The following is a 21,185-nucleotide window of genomic DNA, read 5'->3' as shown; positions in this document are numbered from 1 at the left end:
TCCTTAGCACACGTCCCAGTTTTGCTCACCTGTGCCCTGTGTTTACCTGTGACACAGTTTGCAGGTCAGAGCTGGCTCAGCCCATCATTTTCTTCCTATGTCTCTAAGGCAGAGCTGTGGATAAAGCCCCGAGGATCCAGTGGGCAGGGGCTGTGGCTCCAGGCTGCTGTTCCCCATGATAACATGTTGCTAGTCCCGATCCTGCCTTTCACTGTGCATTTTGGGTTCCATAGAGAGAGAAGAAAGGTCCAGCTGTGGCCTGAGGAGTAACAGATGCAGCATTTGGGACCCCAGCAGCTACCTGTCCTCTGGAGAGAGGCTGTGTGATCACCAAGTGCTACCGTGTGCCTGGCCTGTGCCTGGGTTCAGGGACTGGCCTTCAAGTCCACTTGAGAGTCATCTGAAAAGGCTCCTGTCACCAAGGCTACCATGGCTGCCACCAGCACCATACGTATGCTGGGACCAGCTTTCTTCCTTCCTAGCCAACAGAGCTGTGTGTACTCTCTCTGAAGCCGAAGACTGTTCCCTGTCCTGGGTACAAGGAGGCCGGAGCTCTAGATCCGGTGGCCATTGCCAGTCCTCAGGATGCCTTTGTCCTTGAGGCCTCGTGGCTGTCTTGTGTATTGAGAACTGGTCACAACACAAGGTGACTTGACCTCCACAATGCAAGAAATAGCAAGCATGGGCCCCTGTACTGATGTGTGGTCCTGTCCTGTCCAGAGGCAACTGTCCCTTGTACTCTCTGGCCTTCTCCAAGACTCAGAGTTCCAGGAAAACACTGAGGGGCACAGCGAGAAGGCAGCTAGACCCTGTACTTGGAATCAAATGAAGCTAAAGTTAAACCCACGAGCTGCCAGCTGATGGGACCTGGTACTGATGAGGTAACCTGGCAACCCCAGTGCTCCATCTGAGAAATGGAGTGATGGACAGTCGGAAGGTTTTCTCAGAAAATGGGCACATCGCATACTTCCCTTGGATGTCAGCTGCCAAGCCCCAGCCTCATGCATCCTAACTCCTAGTCACACCTCTCTCTGTCCCTCCAGGGGATGACCGCCAGGGGAGGCGCATCTTCACGTTCAGCTGCTGCCGCTTGCCACCCTCGCACCAGCTCAACCACCAGCGCCTGCTGGAGTAAGTACTCCCCTACACTCTGCCCCATGCGGCTGCCTCCCAGGGTGGGCATCTTTGTCTCAATTCCCTGTGTGGGTTTGGAATCACGCTAAGCTCAGGATCTTCTGAATCCACTCCAGAGCCATCTGGGGAGGTTCCCCCCACCACAACTACCATGGCTTCACCAGCAGCGGTAGAATGGTGGACGTTGGCTTGATTCCAACTCTTAGCCAACTGAGCTATGGGCACTGACCTCTGAGTCCCAGACAGGATGGTCCCCTGTGCTGGATGCATGGAGGTTCGCCTTTCATCCGTGATGGACGCAGGCTGTCTAGAGAGCAGGAACGCATGTTTCTGGTAACAGCAGATCAGCAAGACATCTGAGGTGGATAGAACCATAGTGCTGGGGCAAGGGCAAGGTCGGAAGTCACATGACCCTGAGTTCGAATCTCAGCCCCTCCTTGAACAGTTTGCCGTGGCTACCTTAACAAATGATCATGAATTTAGAGGCATCAACAGCAGAACGACATTCTATCCAGAATTGAGGTGTGTGTGCCAGGCGTGCTCCCTTAGTGCTCCCAGGGGAGAGCAGGCAGTTAGTCTCCTTTAGCTCCAAACACTAGGCAAATCCCTGAACCTCCTGCCAGGGCTGTATCACATCTGCTCTGTCTCCATCTTCACATGCGTTGTCTCTCCAAGGACCTTCACTACGGACCCATGTAGAGACCTAGGCCTGAATTTGCCTCTCTAAGAGTTTTCCTGAAAGCTACCCTAGCAGGTCCAACATCCACCCATCTTTTAACACCCCAGATTCACCCACAAGTACCTTTCTTCCAAACATGGGGTGGTCACAGTTTCTGAGGCTTTCCTGTGGATTTCTTTGGGGCGATGTCCTGTCTCCTTGCTGTATGATCTTGGGTCAGTGAGATCACGCCTCAGGTGTCACCTAAAGAACAAAAACAGAGAGTTTCCACGTGGTTCTGGATATGACCTGAGCATGGCCTGCTCCTGGCACCTGCTGACTGACCGTGGCTTCTGTTTCACGGACATCAGTAACTCAGTGTAGAGCGAGTGACTGTCCTAAAGGAACCCTGTATCTTGTGCCCCTCAGGTATCTGAAGTACACGCTGGACCAACATGTGGAGAATGACTATACCATTGTCTACTTTCACTACGGCCTCAGCAGCCAGAACAAACCATCCCTGGGCTGGCTCCAGAATGCCTACAAGGAGTTTGACCGCAAGTGCGTACAAGGCACCTTTGAGGGGGAAGGGGACACAGAGCGGGCTGCACTCGAGACTGAATGGTGGAAGGGTCATGGGCTCTGCAGTGGGCCGGACAGATGCTAGTGTCTCATTTAGTCATGGAGAGAGCCCATCTGGGAGAAGGCTACAGAATCGCAATATTTCTGGCCTGTTACCAGAGGCAGAAGTGTATAATGTAGCTGGGAGGTTGGCATCTGAGCCAATGGTGGTGATTTATGTTTTTTTTTTGAAACAGCTTCTCACTGGATAGCCCTGCCGCCTGGAATGCTCTATGTAGACTAAGCCTCTGTGTCCCTAGTGCTGGAATTAAAGGAATTTGCCAGCCACCATGCCTAGCAGGCCCGTGGTTTTGGAATGGTCACGTCTGCAGGTAGAGGCTGGAGGCCACCCAAAGTCCAGTGTGAACAGACATTCACACTCACGCTGAAGGGCAAGAGACAGTATAACTGTGCACCAGCAGGGACGAAGTCCTTGCCGACTGCCTGTTTCCTGCTCTTTTAACCTGGGTCAGTAGCGCCAGACAGGGGTGGATGGAAGACATGGCTGTGGTCTTCAGACTGGGGACCTGAACTCAGTGTTTTCTATCCCACTCTCAGCTGGATGTGGGGCATGCTTGTAATCCCAGCCCTCTAGGACCAGAGTTCAAGGTCGTTCTGGGCTATGTGAGTTTGAGGCCCGGTTGGGCTACATTTGACCACGTTTCAAGAATAAGACCCAAACAAAACAAACCAGTCAAGATTTTCCCACTCTCTAAGAAAAGGTAGTGGGGGCAGGGATAGGATTGTCTATGTTGGCTCCATAGAGACAAAACAAGGGGCACCAAAACTATAAACAAAGTGATTTGTGGAGGGTAGCGAGCCCTCTGTCCGCAACTGTGACTCCAGCTCTGATTTGTGCTGGCAGAGACTTCACATCACCTGTTATACCCTAGAGGAATCCCACCTGTTTTCTCTCTGGGTATCACCCTCAGGCCAGGCCACACCTGCTACCTGTCCTTTCCTTACACAGCCTGATTCCAGGGCCACTTGTCCTGTTCAAGGCTTCTAGTAAGAGCAGCTGCCTCCTTAGTGGGTGTGGAGTAGCTCCAGGCTCCCCTGCCTTGCAGCCAGAGGTTTTGAGACAGGATCCAAGAGAGGCTCTTGGCTGATCCCCTGAGGCCATGCGGCTGTAGCACCAAAACTTTGTGCTGCCTTCACTCCGTCTCAGCGCAGAGGGGCTGGGTCGGGATGCAGCATCGGTCTGCACTGACAGGTAGGATGTGCCCCCTCCTCTCCTCTCCCTTACATCAACAGGACACGCGACTTGTGTCATTTAGCGGGGTACGTGTAAGAAAAAAGTCAGTGGAAGGAAAATGACAGAACAGACTCACTTAGACCTCGAAACGACAAGAGCAGATTTGCTGGTCTGAGAGGCTGGTGTCCTCAGGTCTATGGCTTAGTCTCCAAGGGTACAGGAGACTGCACTGTCAAGAATCTGAGAATCACTTGTTTTTTGTTTTGTTTTGTTTTTTGTTTTGAGACAGGGTTTCTCGAAAATCAGTTTTTGTAGAGAGTCAGGGGTGAGGGCTGACTTTTCAAGTCCCAGAAATTGTGAGTTTTGGTTTTTTTTCCCCCTGATAAGCTGTTTCTCAAAACTGTGAGGTAGATCAGTTGGAGTGCCTGTTTTTGTGACCTTCTGACCCTCCCGGAAGCAGGGAAAGATGAGTCAAGTGACCTGTTTCTGTGACCTCTGAGCTCCAGGGCACATAGAGGGGGTGAAGCACATTCTGGAATTCTACTACAACAGATTTCTTGAAGCCTGTCTCATGACCGCAGTTTGGAGTGGGGACTTCCTTTTAGGATTTATTGCTCACGCGACACCGATTTGCCTTCACTGTTGCGCCTCAGCCTGGCTAAGGGTCCCAACTCACCCTTCAGTCTTTCCAGGCTTCCTTCCCCCTTTGACCTCAGCCCTGGAACCTGGCATTCCTCCCAGGATGCCGCCTCCTTTCTGAGGACTGTGTATTTAGAGGCCCTGTTGCCTTTGCTCCTTTGGGTTGTCACATTGCTGGTCAGCCTCATGAGTTGACAGTGTGGGTTCACAGGAGCCCTGCACCCACTCCTCTGCATGCTCCCTCCAGCTCCCATCTTACCTCTCCCTGGTCCAGCCTCTCTTCAAGCCTGGCTCCCTCACCTCCAGATGTCCTTACCCACTCTGTTCTGGTATCCCATACCAGGCCACCTCAGCCCTCTGCTTAGATACTTTCTTTGTCTGAACTTTGATCCCTGTTCCAAATGACCTAAGTCACACTCACCCCCAACCTCTCAGCCAGTCCCGGCTTCCTGAGGTGTTGCAGTTTAACAACTCCTCATAATGATCTCTGGAGTAAATCCTCCCCCGCCCGCCTTGACCTTATGCACACTACCCGCAAGATGTCACTGTTGGCGAGCCCTGTGGGCAGGTTTAATTCTGAACGCTGCAGCCAGGTCATCCTTGGTTAAGACTATGCTCCATGCCCTCCACCCAGCATCTGCGAGAGCATTCATGGCCACAGGCTCTACTCCACACACATCACCTCATACACAAGCCGGGTTAACTATGCAGTGGGTGGGCCCGGGCCGAGGGATCAGTGTTCTGAATTTAAATACCTTCTAGTGTGTGTGTGTGTGTGTGTGTGTGTGTGTATGTGTGTGTGTGTGTGCGCGCGCGCGCACATGTGTGCATTGTGCAAGCCAGAGGTTAACCTCAGCTGTCATTCTTTCTTAGGCACCATCCACTCCGGTTGTTGAGATGGGGTCTCTCATTGTCTTAGAACTTTCCTTGTAGCTGGGCTGTCTGCTAGGATTCTCCTGCCTCTGCCTCCCCAGCACTGAGATTACAAGCACCTGCCACCACCTGCCCAACTTTTCTTACATGGGTTCTGGGGTTCCCAGGCACTTGACCAACTGAACCAACCATCTCTCCAGTCCCTTCTTCTTCCGGTTTCTGATTTTGTTTTGTTTTTGAGACAGCCTCACTGTGTAGCCCTGGATGGCCTGGAACTCTCTACACAGACCAAGCTGGCCTCAAACTCACAGAGCTCCACCTGCCTCTGTCTCTTAAGTGCTGGAATTAGAGGCATGCACCCCCCCCCCGACAGTTCTTTCTGGGTTTTAATCAACATCCTTTAGCTGAGCCTGTTGAGGAATGGAGTTTTTGAGGTTTGGGCCTGCTGTGCAGGTACTCAGTGTGGAACGTGCTGGAGTTGGGGGCACTGACATCACCTCACCTTTTCCTCCTCAGGTACAAGAAGAACCTGAAGGCGCTCTATGTCGTGCACCCCACCAACTTCATCAAAGCCTTGTGGAACATCTTCAAGCCCCTCATCAGGTGAGCTTGCGCCCAATAGACTCTCAGGCCACCATCTCTGAGGCACACCTCTAAGGAGGGCTCCATGTAGGTCTGTCTCTGAGGCATACATGGGTTCTCCTGGGGTCAATGACCACCCAGGTCATGCACTGGGACTCTCTGAGGTTGTGGACAGGAACACTGGCCCATGACATTGATGTCACACTTAATGATGACATTAAATATCCCATAACCCGAATGCCCATATTTTGCATCTATATCTTGGTCCCCAAGATCACTGTCAAGTTCACAAAGCCCAGGAAGGGCTCCAGTGTACCCAAGCAGGGTAACTGTGTAGATGTAGAGCCTGGGACACAGGCACAGGGCTTCCATCTTGTGTCTTTGGGACATGATCTGGGATAGCCTGTCCCCTGCAGCAGGTGAGGAATCTTGGCTGTGTTCTGTGCCCAGATGTTTTCTTAGGGTTCCATGCCCAGATGTTTTCTTAGGGTTGAACTTGTAGGTGCGGACACTCCACAACTGCCCTCTGTGACTCTGTCTCCATTCGCTGTGGGTATGACTGGCCTCAGCCACTCCCTCTAGATACAGACAGACCACCCAGTGAGGTTCTGCCTCAACTGTCTGCTGGTACAAACTCTGTGTTTTGGCTCATGGCTATGTTCTAGGCTTCCCCTCTGGAGCAGGTGAAGGCACAGACTTTCCTGGAAGCTCAGGATAGGTGCCCCAAGCCCATGGCTAGCTTTTTACTTCCTGTACCTGGGCAAACAACCCAGAAATTTGGAAGCTTCTCTTAGCTCTTTCCAGGATGTCTGGACTCTTTCTCACTGGACAATGATTTCTCTGGGCAGTATTAGTAAGAGTTCCAGGGGATCATAAGACTTGGCTCTGACAGGGCTCCATGGGCACCTTCTCCATTTAGCCGCAAGCATCAGGCACAACTGCACTCAGTCGCTTGGTGAGTGGGTGAGCTTCATTCATGAGGGCTCAGTATTTGCATGGGGCAGGTGAGGTAGCACATCCAGAATGGAGGTGGCAGTGTCCTTCCTGGTCAGTCAGGAGGATTCAGGAAGGTTTTTAGAAGGAGCATTTTAGTGCAGGGAGGGCACACACATGAGGGGTTGTCACCCTTTGCTGGACACAGCCCTCAAAATCCTTTGCTGCCTCCTCCTCCTCCATCATGTCCTCGTCACCTCCTTCCACCTCTTCTCCCTACAGTGACGCAGAGGCCTGTAACTAATAACGCACTTCACTCTCTCAAGCCCACGGCCACACAGGAGGTTCACGTTGTGCCTCATGTATAGGAGAGAGAGCAGGACAGAGACAGAGACAGTCAGGCATTGCATCCACTCTCTATGTTCCCGTTTCTCCTCTGACTTCAGCACAGCAGCCCAACCCACCGACTACATGGAAATCTCTATTTCTCCTGCCTTCCCGTCTCCTATCTGCCTCCATGGGGCCCAAGCTGTGTGTCTCACCTTGCTGTGTCCTCGAGTCTCCGTCACCACACGCAGCCTTCAGGACACGGTTGGCATCAGTCTTTGCAGCCTGCAGACCCTTTTCCACTGGTCCATGTATGACCCTAGAGGTCTCTGCACTTGGGTCCCAGCATGTCAACTATGTCATGTTCCATAGTACAGGAGCTATGTAGATGAGATTAAGGCAAGGGGATGCAAACAGAAGACAACTCGGGATATTCCCCTGAGCTCCGGGTGTTCTCTGGGCTCCTTAACGGACAGCCTTTCCCAGCAATGTCGGGAAAGAAGTTCAAAGATGCTGCACTGCTGGCTTTGAAGATAGACGCAGGCGTCCCCCAACAAGGGACACAGGCACCTCTAGGAACTGCAAGAATCAAGGGGCTGTAGCCTCGTCCCCTGCTGGACTTCCATACTGACTGGACCTGTTGGGGGTACACTGGAGCCATTTTAAACTGCTTCATTTGCGCTGGGTCCCTGAAAGCTGCCTGTGGACCACCCACCTATATGTGAGGGCTCCAGGGCCCACTACTACATGCTATTGAACGTCTGCCTGCACTTATGTGTGTGTGTGCACACACATGCTTATGTCACGCATTCTCACTCCCATGTGCATGCTCATTTGTGCACACATAAATGCACACACGTACACACACGTGCACACATACACATACACTCATCATCATCATCACCAATGGCTTCTGGGTAGAGCTGCAGTACTTCTGACCTCAAGCCTCATCTCTCACTTCCAGCTGCCCTGCAGCTCAGCCTTCCTCTCCACAGCCCTGGTATTCTACGGAATGTGGTATGCACCACCCTGCCTGATTTTTTTCTAGAATGGTTTAAGCTGTCCTTTTGGGGTTGAATCATCTATTCACCTTATGTAACACACCAAAACCATCTTACGTTGTCAGCCATGACTTCTCTACTTCGAAACAGGGGAGGTTAGTGCCTGAAGAGGTGACACAGCTTCCCCAGGTCACACAGCCAGTAAAGGACTCAGGATTGGGATCCAACAACAGAGGGAAGCCGTAACACAGGAAGAGAGGTGGACCCACACAGGCTCGAGCTGGATCCTGAGAGTCATCCTGACTCAGTCTCTCCTGGAAGCTGAAGTCTCTCATGGGAACCTGTCCCATGCCTGTGCCGAGCTGCCCAAGGCCCTTCCCCCAGTGTGGAAGACCAGATGGGTCGTGTCTGCTTGCCCAGTGGGTGACTCCTTTGGGCAATGACACAGAGAAAGGTGGTGTGCGGCCCCCAAGTGGGCAGGAGTGGCGTGGGAAGACCCCACAGTGCTGAAGCAGACATCACTGACTGGATAATTCCACAAGATAGCCAAGCTCAGTGGTTCCTCTTGTCCACACAGCCAGCATTTATAACATTTCATTCCCCAGAGGAACCTGTAATGTCCTCGGAGCAGAGGCCAGGCTGTCCCTGAGTTGTCTGCTATCTGGATGCACAGGTCAGGACATCCCACAAGGCCTGCCCCAATCCCTTCCCCAGGGTCCAGAGCCTGCTGTCTTCTGCAGTACGGGGTCCCTGATAGCACCCTTGCAGTCTGGGAAACTAACTACCTTGTTTGTGACTGAAATCTGGCCTCCAGGTCCAATCCACTCTTGACCACGAGAGGGAGCCAGTGCACAGGCCTTGGCCTCCCTTGGGGTGTGGGAACTGGTTTAAGCTAGAGTTGGCACAGGACCCAGAATTGTACTCTGCTCACAAGGGTGCACCATCTATCACAATCCCTGAGGTCTTGTTTTGTTTGGGCAGTGAAAAGTTGGAGAACCTTAAAAAAAAAAAAACAAAAAAAAACTTTTATTTATTTATTTTTAAAAACTACCTTTTCTCATTTCACATACCAATCCCAGTTCCCACTCCCTCCTCTCCTCCCATCTCCTCTACCTACCCTCCCTACCCGCCCCCATCCACTCCTCAGAGAGAGGGTAAGGCACATTGCTTTGGCCCTCCCTACTATATCTAGGCTGAGCAAGGTATCCATCCTCTGGGCACGCCTGTGAGGGATTATCTTATTAACTGATGTGGATGACCTGCCCCCTGTGGATGGGACCATTCCCTGGGCAGAGGATCCTGGGAGAGGAGGAACTGGCAGTACCACGTGTGCATGTGTACATTCTCTTCTGGCCCGGACATGCTGTGAGCGGCTGCTCCAACTCCTGCTGCGTTGACTTCACTGCGGCGATGGGCTGGACCTTGAACTTTGAGCTAACAGAAACCTCCCCTTTAGCTGCTTCTGAGTATTTATCACATGACAGGGAAAGAAACTAAGACGTGTCCATCCACTCCACACAGGAAGGGTCTGCTCTGTGTAAATTCTCAGCCAGTTCAAACTGGAGACCCATAATTATTTTATACAGGCGAGGCTCCAATACCTTTGGCCCCTCCCGGGTCTGTGCTGCACCCCAACCCCTGCAGCCCTTTCTCCTTCACCTCGTTATTTTATTGTTTTTCTTTCCTTAGTCACAAGTTTGGGAAAAAGGTCACCTACTGCAGCACCCTGCGTGAGCTCCAAGAGCACCTTCAGTGCGACCAACTGCTCATCCCCCCAGAAGTAGTACGGTGAGTGCTTTGCCGTCCCCAGGCGCGGCTCTGGAGTCTGCTATCCATGCACATGCGCAGGAGACCAAGCCATGAGGGGTGCATGTGGGTGGGAGGCTCTTCTCACTGCCGTTGCAAAACTGATTAAAAACACGTCGAGGCACAGGTTTGCAGTTCTGCTTCTGAGCCGGATATGAAAGGGATTCCCTGGTGAGCCAGTGAGCCGTGTGTAGAATGAAATGAACCAGGGGTGGCAAGCGTAGGGACTCCGGAAGACAGCTAGTGCTGAAAGTCTCACTGAGTGTCTGTGGCACGCAGGGTTTCAGTGATAGAGCAGACCCGGCTTCAGGCCTGTGCCAGGCATGCCAGCTCCAGTGGGGCTCCTGAGCTTGGTCTGGCTCTGAGCCCTTCACTTCTCTCCGAGGGTGCAGCACCCTGCCCAGGATGTCTGAACTTAGACAGGAGACATAGGATATGTGGGTTTCCCTTTAATATCGATCAAAGCCTGATCTACACGTGGCACTTGGAGATGGCTTCCATGGCCAAACGGCTGTCCCCTTGTGAGGTGACACTCTCCTGTTGTGTCCACAGGTATGATGAGAAGCTGCAAAACCTGCACAAAGGCCAGTTGCCCCCTCCCACCAAGACTCCGCCCCCTCGGCCACCTCTGCCCACCCAGCAGTTTGGAGTCAGCCTACAATAGTAAGTGGTGGAGGGTGGAGGCTGCTCTGCTTCCTTGAACACTAGCACCCCTCTGTGTCCTGGGAGGTTGCCCCAGCCTCTGCCCGCAGTGGCTAAGTTTAATTCTCCAGGATGGATTGAGCCAAGTGCCCACTGAGGCTGACTGCCCACTGCTCTGTGTGGGTAGGCAGAAGACGAGAGCTTTCTGGTCACCCTTCAGTTCTGGTTTCCTGCCCTTCAGGCCTCTGGCTAGGACCCCTCCTCTCACTTCCCAAGTGAGATGTGCTCCTGAACTTTGACTCTTAATGAGTCTGCCATCTTACCTTACCTGTTTACCAGGCCAGCTTCATTCCCACTCACCTGGGGCTCCTCCTCCAGAAGCTTTCCCTGGTGCCCAACCACACAGGCATCTTAGCCTAGCTCCAATCCAGGTTCCTATATGCCTCACCCTCTGGGCTGGAAGTTTGTCCCTCTTTGGGTCTCCTGTCCTGTTAGTAGACCTAGCCAGTGAAAACCTAAGGCAATTTTTTTAAAAAAAAATGTATTTATTTATTGTATATTGGGGTTTTGCCTGTATGTATGTCTGTGAAGGTGTCAGATCCCCTGGAACTGGAGTTACAGACAGTTGTGAGCTGCCGTGTGGGTGCTGGGAATTGAACCCAGGTCCTTTGGAAAAGCAGCCAGTGCTCTTAACCGCTGAGCCATCTCTTTAGCCCCTCCAGGTGATCAGATCACCCACACTGTGCTCTCAGGAAGAACTGGGCCTGCTGCACTGCAGGTGCCTGAGACCTGCTGGGTGTTTCACTTCATCAATCGCTTTGTGTCAGAGACTTGCATGAGATTTGTTTTTTTACTTAAAACTGGCTGTCTTTAAGGTCCATGCAAACTTGGGAACCTGGGAAGACTTGAAAAGAAGTCTGGTGGGGTTTAAATTTGCCCCTACCCTTCCTGAATCATCAGGATAGAGTTCCTCATGTCCTCCTATGGGCTCTGGGGTAAGACCCATCTGCATGCTCTCCTGGCCTATGATGCAGAGGGCATGTGTGGAAGGCAAGGTATGCCCCATGCATGTCACATCCATCCCCTAGAACCAGTGACTGTACATGGCTTCTGAGAAGGACTTTGCAGATGTGATTAAAGACTTGAGATGGGGGCTCTCTGGGTCACCTTGGTGAGCCTAGGGCAGCCCTTGGGTTCTATAAGCAAGAGGCTATGGAAAAGCAGAGTATGTCCCTGGAGACTCCAGGTACCAGCCCCACACCTATTCTAGACTTGAACTGTAAGGCAATTCAGAGGGTCGTTTTAAGCTAATTAGTCCTCACAGCCACTGGGAAGCTGTAGGCGGTGGTGGGGCGGCTGTCAACGTGGTTCTATACCTGTCAGCAAGGATGAAGCAGTGTTCCCTGAGCAAGGCAGAGGTGCCAGTGGTGACCCTAGTGGACAGAGGAGGGTGAGCCTGCAGGGGAGAAGGGGAGCATCTTGGGGTATTATCAAGGGGATTGTGACTCCCTATGTGTGTGTCCCTGATCAGCTTTGTCCCATGGGGCTTTCTGCCATCATGGCACAATCTGCTGAACCCACTCCACTTTGAATGAGTACATGGCTACATCCTGTATGAATAGCATCTGTGACTGCTCCTACTGGACTGCACAGTGCCTCCCCACCCAGACACATGCTCTCAGAAAGAAAATGGTGAAATAGTTGGCCCTCAAACTGGAGCACAGACTCGCCACTGAAGAGTGCTTTCCTGTTCATGGATTGTGAATGCATGCTGCTCTGGCTCCTTGGTGGTCCACACATTATAGACGCCCCTGGCGGCCACCCCAATGGCAGGGCAGGGCAGGTACTTGCAGCAAACATGAGTCCCTCTAGGTGTCGCTAGTGAGAGCGTGTCCCTGGGAGACCCAGGCTATCTAGTAACAGTTTTCACAAGGTTTCTGGAACCTTCCTCCATGGTTCTGCTGCTGCTGTCCCCAGTGGCTCTGCCACTCAGAGTTTCTTAGTGTAGAGTTCCTTAGTGTAGTGTAGAGGCTCCAGCAGGGCCACCTCTGTCTCCTCATCTACAAAAACAAAAACAAAAACAAAAAATGGGGCCTGGAGCGCTTGCCCCGTTGCCAGAGCACACTGTACTTCACCATATACCATGGTGGGCTGTGCGCTTGTGATCCCAACACTGTGGAGGCAGAGACATACCTGGCGTTCACTGACCAGCTGGCCCAGTCTAATTGGAGTGTATAGTGAAGAATGACACCCCAGGTTGTCCTTGGCTGCACCTCACACTCACTCATAAGCACACACGTGCACACGCAACCGCTGGAAAAAAACAAGCATAATGGACAGGTTTGTGCAATGTGTGTCTGAGCGATGTGCACAGGAAACTGCTGGTGGCTGTCATTGACCTCTCAGCTCTACTGTGTGACTGACTTCCTGGGGGAAGGAAGACTTGGTTTGTGTTTTGTTGCCTGTGGGGGGGGGTGTTTTGCCCGTAAGCATGTGTTTGCACACCATGTATGTGTGTTTTGCCTGTGTGTATGCACCATGTATGTGCCTGGTCTCCATGGAGACCAGCAGAGTGCATCAGTTCCCCTGGAACCAGGGTTACAGATTGTTGTGGATGGCAGGTGGGTGATGTGAACCAAACCTGGGTGCTCTAGAAGAGTGAGCGGTGCCCATAGTTGCTGAGCCGTCCCTCCACCTCTGGAGGAGACCATTTTTGTTCAGATGGGAGAGATTGACAGACTAAAGGGGAGGTTCTGTCCAAGTCTATTCTGCAGACCAAAGCGTTGATGGGATCACTCATGGGAGCATAGGTGACTCAGGCGACTGCATCCTTGAGAAGCCCCACAGCCAGCATGGGTGATGGCCCAGGCCACATCCCTGGAGCACCTGGGGATTTTGTAGAAATCTCCAAGAATGTCCCCTTCCCAGCCGTGTTCACTGTTTACATAACCTTATACAAGCCACAGAAACTTGTAAGTTTCTGGTGAATGTCACGAGCTTTGGGAACCTTCCTCCTTCTTCCCACTTCCTCCCCTTTCCAGGAGGGGGTATTTCATTCCTAAGCAAACAGCTACACAACCAGGTCACCAGGGACACCTTTGGTCTTGCGACCTGAGCACGTGCAGGGTGTTCCCACATAGAGTCAGTGCATAGGACACTGCTGGGACTGTCACACTGCTAGCTACTCCTGTCCCAGGGCCAGTTACTGCTCTTGACAATCAGTTCATCAGACAGACAGAACTGGGGTGCAGCTTGGTGGTGGAGCACTTGCCTAGTCTGCGTTACCACCGCGATCCACTCCAACACCAGGCAGAAAAGCCCGCTTCGTTATCTCTTTAGGGAACAGCGAGCAGCGTCAGATGCCTTTGAATACATTCCATGCATGCCACTTTAAGAGATAATCTGTGTGATTGCTCCTTTAAATTAATATTTTATGTTGTCTCATTGCCAATGACTATAATAAAATGGCAATAAACGTATTAAATAAAGCACCAGATATCTAATTTGTTTGGACTGCGAATGAATGGAAGACATTAAAATTCATAACCAAAGCCTATTCGCCAATGTTAATTTGCTGATTTAAGTTCACAACAGAAAGCCACACTTGGAACGAGCTGCTTAAGCCAACAGAGGAAGGCAGAGTCGGGAAGTCAGAGGTCTCACTCAGGCTGAGCCAGGGCTCAGAGTGGCTTGTCTAGCATGTGCAAAGCTGTGGGCTCCATCCCCGACACTGCAGAAACATAAAGGCTGGCTTGTCATCCCCGAGGAGAGAGATGTGAGTTCCCTCTGGGTAGCCATGAGTCTGGGAAAGAGGACAAGTCCAGAGATGAACCTTTGCTCTCCTCGTAACTGTGGGCCTTGCCACACAGCATGCCGAATATGGTCCCTTCGCTATCCCCTCCACCAGGAAGCCTTCCCTGATGGTCTCCTACGTCCATGCTCACAGTCACAGTCAGACTTTCTTGTATCTCTCTGTGTGTCTTCTTGTCTGTAATGCTTTTTTTTTTCTTTCACTCTTTTGTCCTCTGGCAAACTTCTACTCATCCCTCAAAACCTCCACCTTGAAGTAGCCCCCGGGAAGCCTCCAGTCCCCAGGGTTCTCCACAGTATATTCTGGGTTGAGTTACAGCATTGTGTTGTCCTTCCAAATGTTTGGACTCTCGTGTCTGTGGGGCCTGAGCTTGTGTCTCTCCCTGGACATTCCTTGATGTTCTATTTTCTCAGAAAGGGGAATCCAAGGGCCTTGTGCTGGCCGTGCCTGCCATCAAGGTCTGGAATAAGCCAGTACTCTTTTCCTCCTCAGCCTCAAAGACAAAAATCAAGGTGAACTCATCCCCCCTGTGCTGCGGTGGACAGTGACATACCTGCGGGAGAAAGGTAAGGAGCTAGCTCTGGCCTGGTCACTCAACAGTGCCTTTCTAGAAGGACTTTGTTTCAGATCCTGAATACCCTACAAGCTGCTGGAGCTGAGACCTGAGCAAGCATTAGATGCACAGTGGCCCCAGGTGTGGCCTTAAATGATCTGATTTTAAATACCTGTGTGTATATGTGTGTGCATACGTGTGTGTGCATGCACACGTGTGTGTGTCTTTTGTGTGCTTGCTGTGTGACCTGGAGCCAGCTGCTTACCTTATCTGGGCCACCATCCCCTGGTCTGTCCAGCGGGGTTAATACCAATACCTGACTCACAGAGTTTTGGGTGTGTGCATTCTTGTGAGCAGCAGGTTCACTGACTGGGCTGAGCCTGGGTCTGCAGGCTCCATGGCCCATGGGTGGGTATACCCTTTGACTTGGAAGGCTTGGGCCTCACAGCTTTCTGAGATCATGGCTTGAAGGCAGAAAGAAGTATTGCATGTACAGCGAGGCCACCTTGGGTATGTGTGCATCACTGTGGGTCTGTGGAAAAGCTAGGAAGGAGATGCAGGAGAGGCCAGAAGGACTTTAGCCTCCAGGCTGCTGCCTAGTGTTCTCGTGTGTTCTAGGGTGCTGTTCCCCATGTAGAGCAGGCTTAGGCCTGACTTTCTCTCCTGGTTGGGAAGCCAGCCGAAGCCTGGTGATGTTGAAACTGGTGGTGAAGAATCAGGGTCACAAGCTGCTAGGCGGCAGGGGCGACTGGAGCTCAGGCCTGTGTGTTTCTGCACTCCTTTCTCTTAGGGAGAGAGATTTAGGTGGGACATCGGGTGACTGGAAAACCTGACCTGTGGCCATGGGAGGTTGATGCCGCAGACAGGGGATTCGCAGAATCTCAGGCAGGCCAGAGTTCTGGGAACTGAGGTGTCCAGTTTCTTCTTCCTGCAGGGCTGCGCACGGAGGGTCTGTTCCGGAGATCAGCCAGCGCCCAGACTGTCCGCCAGGTGCAGCGACTGTACGATCAAGGTGATGCCCCAGACCCCTCCCTCCTGCCTGATTCTCGACTGCCACTCCCCTGTTCTCGGTAATTCCATACCCCACCTAACCCTAGAGACAGGTCTGGGCAAGGCTGCTGCCTGGAAACTCCAACCACCATCCCATTGTAGAGCAAGGGGATCCTGTGTCCAGATACCAGTCTGCTAGGCAAGGCACTGCCCCAGCTCCTATTGCCTGTGTACCTTCTCCACTGACACCACGTGGTTACATGGTTTGAACTAACACTTCAAGGTAGGGAAATCAAGTTATGGCTTTCCAGAGGCAGCCCCGACCCTGCAAGCAGAGAACTGGCATCTGAGCTAGGGGTACCCCCAAAATATCACTAAGCAAGTAACTCTCTTGCTCCCAGGAACACTTGCCCCCCCAGCCCCGCTTTGAGCCTGCCATGTTCCTGTAATTATACATTCAATCATCAAACATTAGGCCCGCACAGTCCCGAGCTGGGCATTAGACACCAGCCTGGTCCTGTGTGGAGCCCCCCCTGACCTTGGAGCTTCAATCTCCGGGCAGAGCCAAACCTTACCTGGAGGGAACCAATGAATGGCTGGCCCCATGGGCACCCTAGAAGAGGGAGGGAGGAGCAGGAAGGGGTAGCTGGTGGGGAACAGCAACCCGTATCCAGGTGGGGATGGAGGCCTCCCTGGGACACACGGCTGTGACCTCCCCCTCCAGCTCGCAAGCCGTCGGCTGAGTGAGCTGCTCAGCTGTGCCCTCCTGTGTTCAGGGAAGCCCGTGAACTTTGATGACTATGGAGACATGCATGTCCCAGCCGTGATCCTGAAGACCTTCCTGCGTGAGCTGCCCCAGCCGCTGCTGACCTTCCAAGCTTACGAGCAGATTCTTGGGATCACCAGTATGTACCTGAGCCAACTCCGGCCTCTGTCTCGGCTGAGGCAGCGTTTGCCCAACCTTGGCCTCATTTCTGCCCTCTCTGCGGATCAGCAGAGGGGAACTTGGGGCCACCCCTCTATTCAGTGAGGCTGTAGGCTGCTGCTGACATCGAGTGGGCCAAATTGTCCTTAGGGTTCGGGAGAGTGACCCTAGCTTGCCTGGTGGCCCTACTCAGGTGGCAACAATTCTTGTTCAAGTGAAGTATGCAGGCCCTTCCTGGGAGCTCTGTGGAAGCTTCCTGATGACCATAGTCTCCAGAGACAAGGAGAACACTGGTTACCCAGGAGTCAGGAGAGTCATTGCCCCTGTCCAGAGCTGACTGTCACCAGTTGTGTGACCTGGGGCAGCCATGCAGCCCCTCTGCTCTCACTTCCCTCTGCATTCACTGGGGCTCTTCTGAGGACTGACAGCACAGCAAGGGGTAGGGATGCAGCTCAGGGAGCAGAGCTCTCTATGGGCAGGCAGGAAGCCCCAGATCCCACCCCAGTGCCAAATAAAGTAGGCGCGGTGCTATGTAGATGTAACTCCTCCCCTGGAAGGCAGAGGCAGGAAGATCAGGACCTCAAGGTCACCCTTGGCTCTGAACAAGTAATAATATGCTCAGCTGACTGCTGTCACAGTCATTGTTGTGACATTCTGCCGCTCTGCCTGCTTCCCCGGGAAGGGTAAGGGGGACCACCATAACAGCCAAGGTGGCTTGTGTTCCTCCCATGTCCTCTCTGAGGCCGTCATTCTCTGAAGAGGGGCTTGAGACAGTGTCATCCACAGTTTGGATCTGGCGGCCACTCGTTTCCCTGGAGATGGGAATGGCAAGGACACTCCTTGTCCACCATCCACCGAGACGACGAAGCAACCACAGCTCGGTTCCCTTTTTTATTAGAAAGCCTTCAGGCTTTTCATAGGCGGGAATCCTGGGTCCCGGAAGGAGCGTTCATACAGCTCCAGGGTCTCCTAGTCACTGCACAGGCTTAGCAAGGGGACAGTGGTGTGTCAGAGGCTGGGGGCTCAGGAACAGGGTTGTGCACACGTCTGTGGGTGGAGGGTCTGATGGTGTAGATTGGTTGGTAGAGCGCCTGGCTTCCATCCCTAGCACTAGATAAACCAGGAATAGTGGCATACGCCTGTAATCCTAGCACTTGGGAAATGGAGGCAGGAGGACCGGGAGTTCAAGGGTATCCTCAGCTATACGACAAGTTTGAAGCCAGCCTGGCTTTGTCTCAAAACAAAACTCAAATCGAGGGCAATGGTGGGAACTGAGGGTCTATGTATGAAAACAGTTAGATCCAGCCCCCTGTCTCCACCCCCGAATGTGGGGCTTTCCAGAAGAACAGCACAGTGTGGTGATCTGTGTACTAAGACTCATGGGAAGGAGATTTATTCTAGAGGAGGCCAGAGAGTAAATGTTTCAGCCTTCCCAGCCACACAGCCTCCATGCATCTGCTGGCCCCTTCGCTGTAAGCCTCAAACAGCCCCAGGCAATGTGTCAACGCACGGCTACATTGTGTTCAAGTAAAACATTGCTGATCCCTGGCATGGTGGTACACGCCTCTCATGCCAACACTTGGGAGGTAGAGAGAACAAATAAAGCCTTTATTGACAAAGAAACACGCTGGGCCAGATGTAGGCCGCAGTCTCTGTGTTAAAATTGCTGGCCCTGGTCTAGCCTTTTCCTGTTTGCAGAGTGACACACTGCCCTGCTTGCCAGCGATCAGTCGTTTCTGAGGCAATTACATAGAGGAGGAAGGAAGGAGGCCGGCCGAAGTAGTAGGGTGTTAGAGAGTTACACAGCCAGGCTGGCCTTGGGACTGTACCATCCAGGCCAGCAGCCTCATGCCATTGCAGGTGTGGAGAGCAGCCTGCGTGTGACCCACTGTCGCCTGATCCTGCAGAGCCTGCCGGAGCACAACTACACCGTCCTCCGCTACCTCATGGGCTTCCTGCATGAGGTAGGTGGAGTTAGCTGCCTCCCAGGATGAGGAAGCCCAGCCACAGGACTGGCCCCGGAGCCTCTCATCAGCACAGACCCACACTGTTTTTCCCAGATTCAAAGTCACGCCCACTCCACTCTAACCACCAAAGGATGTCACTCAAGGTCTGGCCAAGCTCCTCTGCGAAACTTGACTGTCTGGTGCGATGCCCAGGGATGGGAGCCAGGAGGGACAGAGGGGACAGTCTGTCATATGATGTCACATTCTTGGCTTTGCGTGTATGGTATATATTCATGTACATGTTCATGCCTGTGTGCATGCAGGAATATGTGTGAATGTACGTGCAGAGGACAGATGTCAATGTTAGAGGTCTTCCTCGGTCACTGTGTTTTGAGACAGACTCTTACCTAGAGCACATGTATTCAGCCAGTTATTAGCTGGCCAGTGCAATCCAGGGATAGATAGTCCTGTCTTATACTCCCATACCCCAGGGCGTGAATTGGAAGCATAGGCTACCACACTTTTTTTTTTGTGGGTGCTGGGAGTTGAACTCAGGTCCCGTGGCAAGTACTTCAGCTGCCGAGCCACCTCCCTACCTGCCCTCTACCCTACCCCACATCCACTACAAGCAATTCTGTCACTGTTGCCTGGTGACTTTTCTCTCAAGCAAGGATGTGCTCAGACCCTCTCAGTGGAGAGCAGATTTCTTAGGCTTCCTCCTCAGGCACTGGTGTGGACTGGTCTTTGTTCTGTCGCTCCTACATAAGGGCTCAGAGGCAGGTCTTCTGTGCCCTTTGGGCTCAGTTTCCTCATCTACAAAATGGGGAGCACTGAATCCTACTTATCCAGGTGGCCATGTCAGAAGGATGGGAGTCTCTCCCCCAGGTACTTGGTTTTCACCACTGTACCCACAAGTCTGAGTTCAGTTCATCAAACCATATCACAGAAGTCAGAGTGTACCTGGCTGAGATCTATAGTGCTGGGTCTCCCCTCCCTGAGTCTGCAAAGTGGAAGGGGAGTTGATGGGGGCATTCATGAGATCCTGGAAGTCAGAATGTGGTGGTGGGGGGGTGCAGAGGGTCATCAAAGCACCAAAGCCAGAACCTTTCAGATGGAAAAACTGAGAAACTGAGGCCTCAAGCGGGGAAGTGGCCACATAGGATTTTGATATTACCTGTGGCCCTCCATTCCAGAACTCTTTTTGTTTATTATTTATTTGTGTGTTTGTGTGTGCATGCACACACATGTGTACATAGGCTACAGCATGCATGCCACATGGTGGTTGGAAGACAGTCTGCAGGGAGCAGCAGGTTCTCTCAGACAACTCTGTCGGCCCCAGGGATTGAACTCAGATTGCCAGGCTCCGCAGAAGCTATTGTTACCCATTGAGCCAGCTCACTGGCTCCATTGTTGTTTCTTGAGACGGTCTCTCCCTGGCCTGGACTTTACCAAGTAGGCTGGGCTAGCTGGCCAGTGAGCCCCAGGGATCCACCTGTCACTGCCTCCCCGGTGCTGGGATTACAGGCTTGTACTAGATTATTCGGGGGACCAAACTGGCTGGTGTGGCAAGCACTTGGGGAGACGAATTGAGCTGTCTCCCCAGTCCATTCCCTCTGCCTCCAGAGCTCTTTCCGCCACACTAGCCCCTCGGGGTGAGGACATAATCATCTAGAACTCTTCCTACCACACCAGTCTTCTTTGGGGTGAGGACAGAATCTAGGCTGCTGATGCCTGGGGACTCATTTCTTGGTTTCCTCTGCGGCCTCTTTCAGGTATCTCAGGAGAGCATTTCAAACAAGATGACCAGCTCAAACCTGGCATGTGTGTTCGGGCTGAACTTGATCTGGCCGTCTCAGGGGGTGGCTTCCCTCAGCGCCCTGGTGCCTCTGAACCTCTTCACGGAGCTGCTGATTGAGTACTATGACAAAGTCTTCAGCACCCAGGAGGCCCCCGGGGAGCACACGCAGAACACTGTGGAAGTAGAACAGGCTGGTCCTGTCACCAGAGGATTCACGCAGACAGGCACGCCCCGGGCCTCACCGTACTTGCCGCGCCTCCGCGTCCCCTGACTGGCGGGGGACACCTCAAGTTGGAGATGCCGCCTTGCAACCTGTGTTGCATCTGTGTCCCCGTTTGTCCTATAAACTTATTGTCTGTAAGAAGACACGGGAATTAAATGAACCCAGAACTTTTTAGTGAGAATTTTGTGGTTCTGATTGCTGGGTCCATCATGGTTCCTGCCTATGGCTGAAATGAAATACATTGTGTGAGGGTGGGTGGCTATTTTGAACCACAGTGCAATGTGACCTAAAGGGGATGTAAATGTGTGGGCAAGGGGCCCAGAGCAGTCTCTATGTGACAGGCCATCGGACCTAGTGACTTGCACAGCTGTAGGTTGGCCACAATCCATGGGTTACCTGACAGTTCAAGGGTTCATGGGGGACTCACACATGGCCCTGCTGGGTTGGTTATCAGCTGGGGAGACTTAGCTGTCTGACCAGTTACTCCTATCCTCCAGCAGGTGGCACGGGGCACATGGTGCCTTGGGC

General features: G+C 52.6%; 1 protein-coding gene across 1 annotated transcript in view; it reads left to right on the top strand.

The window, feature by feature from the left end:
• Arhgap8 (Rho GTPase activating protein 8) overlaps positions 1 to 20,816 on the top strand; it is a 41,113-nt gene extending 20,297 nt beyond the window's left edge. The window contains exons 3-12 of the mRNA XM_026782507.1: positions 1,044 to 1,131; positions 2,222 to 2,353; positions 5,637 to 5,723; positions 9,653 to 9,751; positions 10,322 to 10,432; positions 14,715 to 14,788; positions 15,710 to 15,787; positions 16,542 to 16,670; positions 18,551 to 18,654; positions 20,409 to 20,816. Coding sequence (XP_026638308.1) covers positions 1,044 to 1,131; positions 2,222 to 2,353; positions 5,637 to 5,723; positions 9,653 to 9,751; positions 10,322 to 10,432; positions 14,715 to 14,788; positions 15,710 to 15,787; positions 16,542 to 16,670; positions 18,551 to 18,654; positions 20,409 to 20,705 — 1,199 coding nt within the window. The 3' untranslated portion in view covers positions 20,706 to 20,816. The remainder of the gene's footprint in view (positions 1 to 1,043; positions 1,132 to 2,221; positions 2,354 to 5,636; positions 5,724 to 9,652; positions 9,752 to 10,321; positions 10,433 to 14,714; positions 14,789 to 15,709; positions 15,788 to 16,541; positions 16,671 to 18,550; positions 18,655 to 20,408) is intronic.
• Positions 20,817 to 21,185: the final 369 nt, after the last annotated feature.

The sequence above is a fragment of the Microtus ochrogaster genome, chromosome 15 (genome assembly GCF_000317375.1).
Source record: "Microtus ochrogaster isolate Prairie Vole_2 chromosome 15, MicOch1.0, whole genome shotgun sequence".
Classification (NCBI taxonomy): domain Eukaryota; kingdom Metazoa; phylum Chordata; class Mammalia; order Rodentia; family Cricetidae; genus Microtus; species Microtus ochrogaster.
The sequence above is the reverse complement of the archived record's forward strand: the minus strand, read 5'-3'. Positions and strand labels throughout refer to the sequence as shown.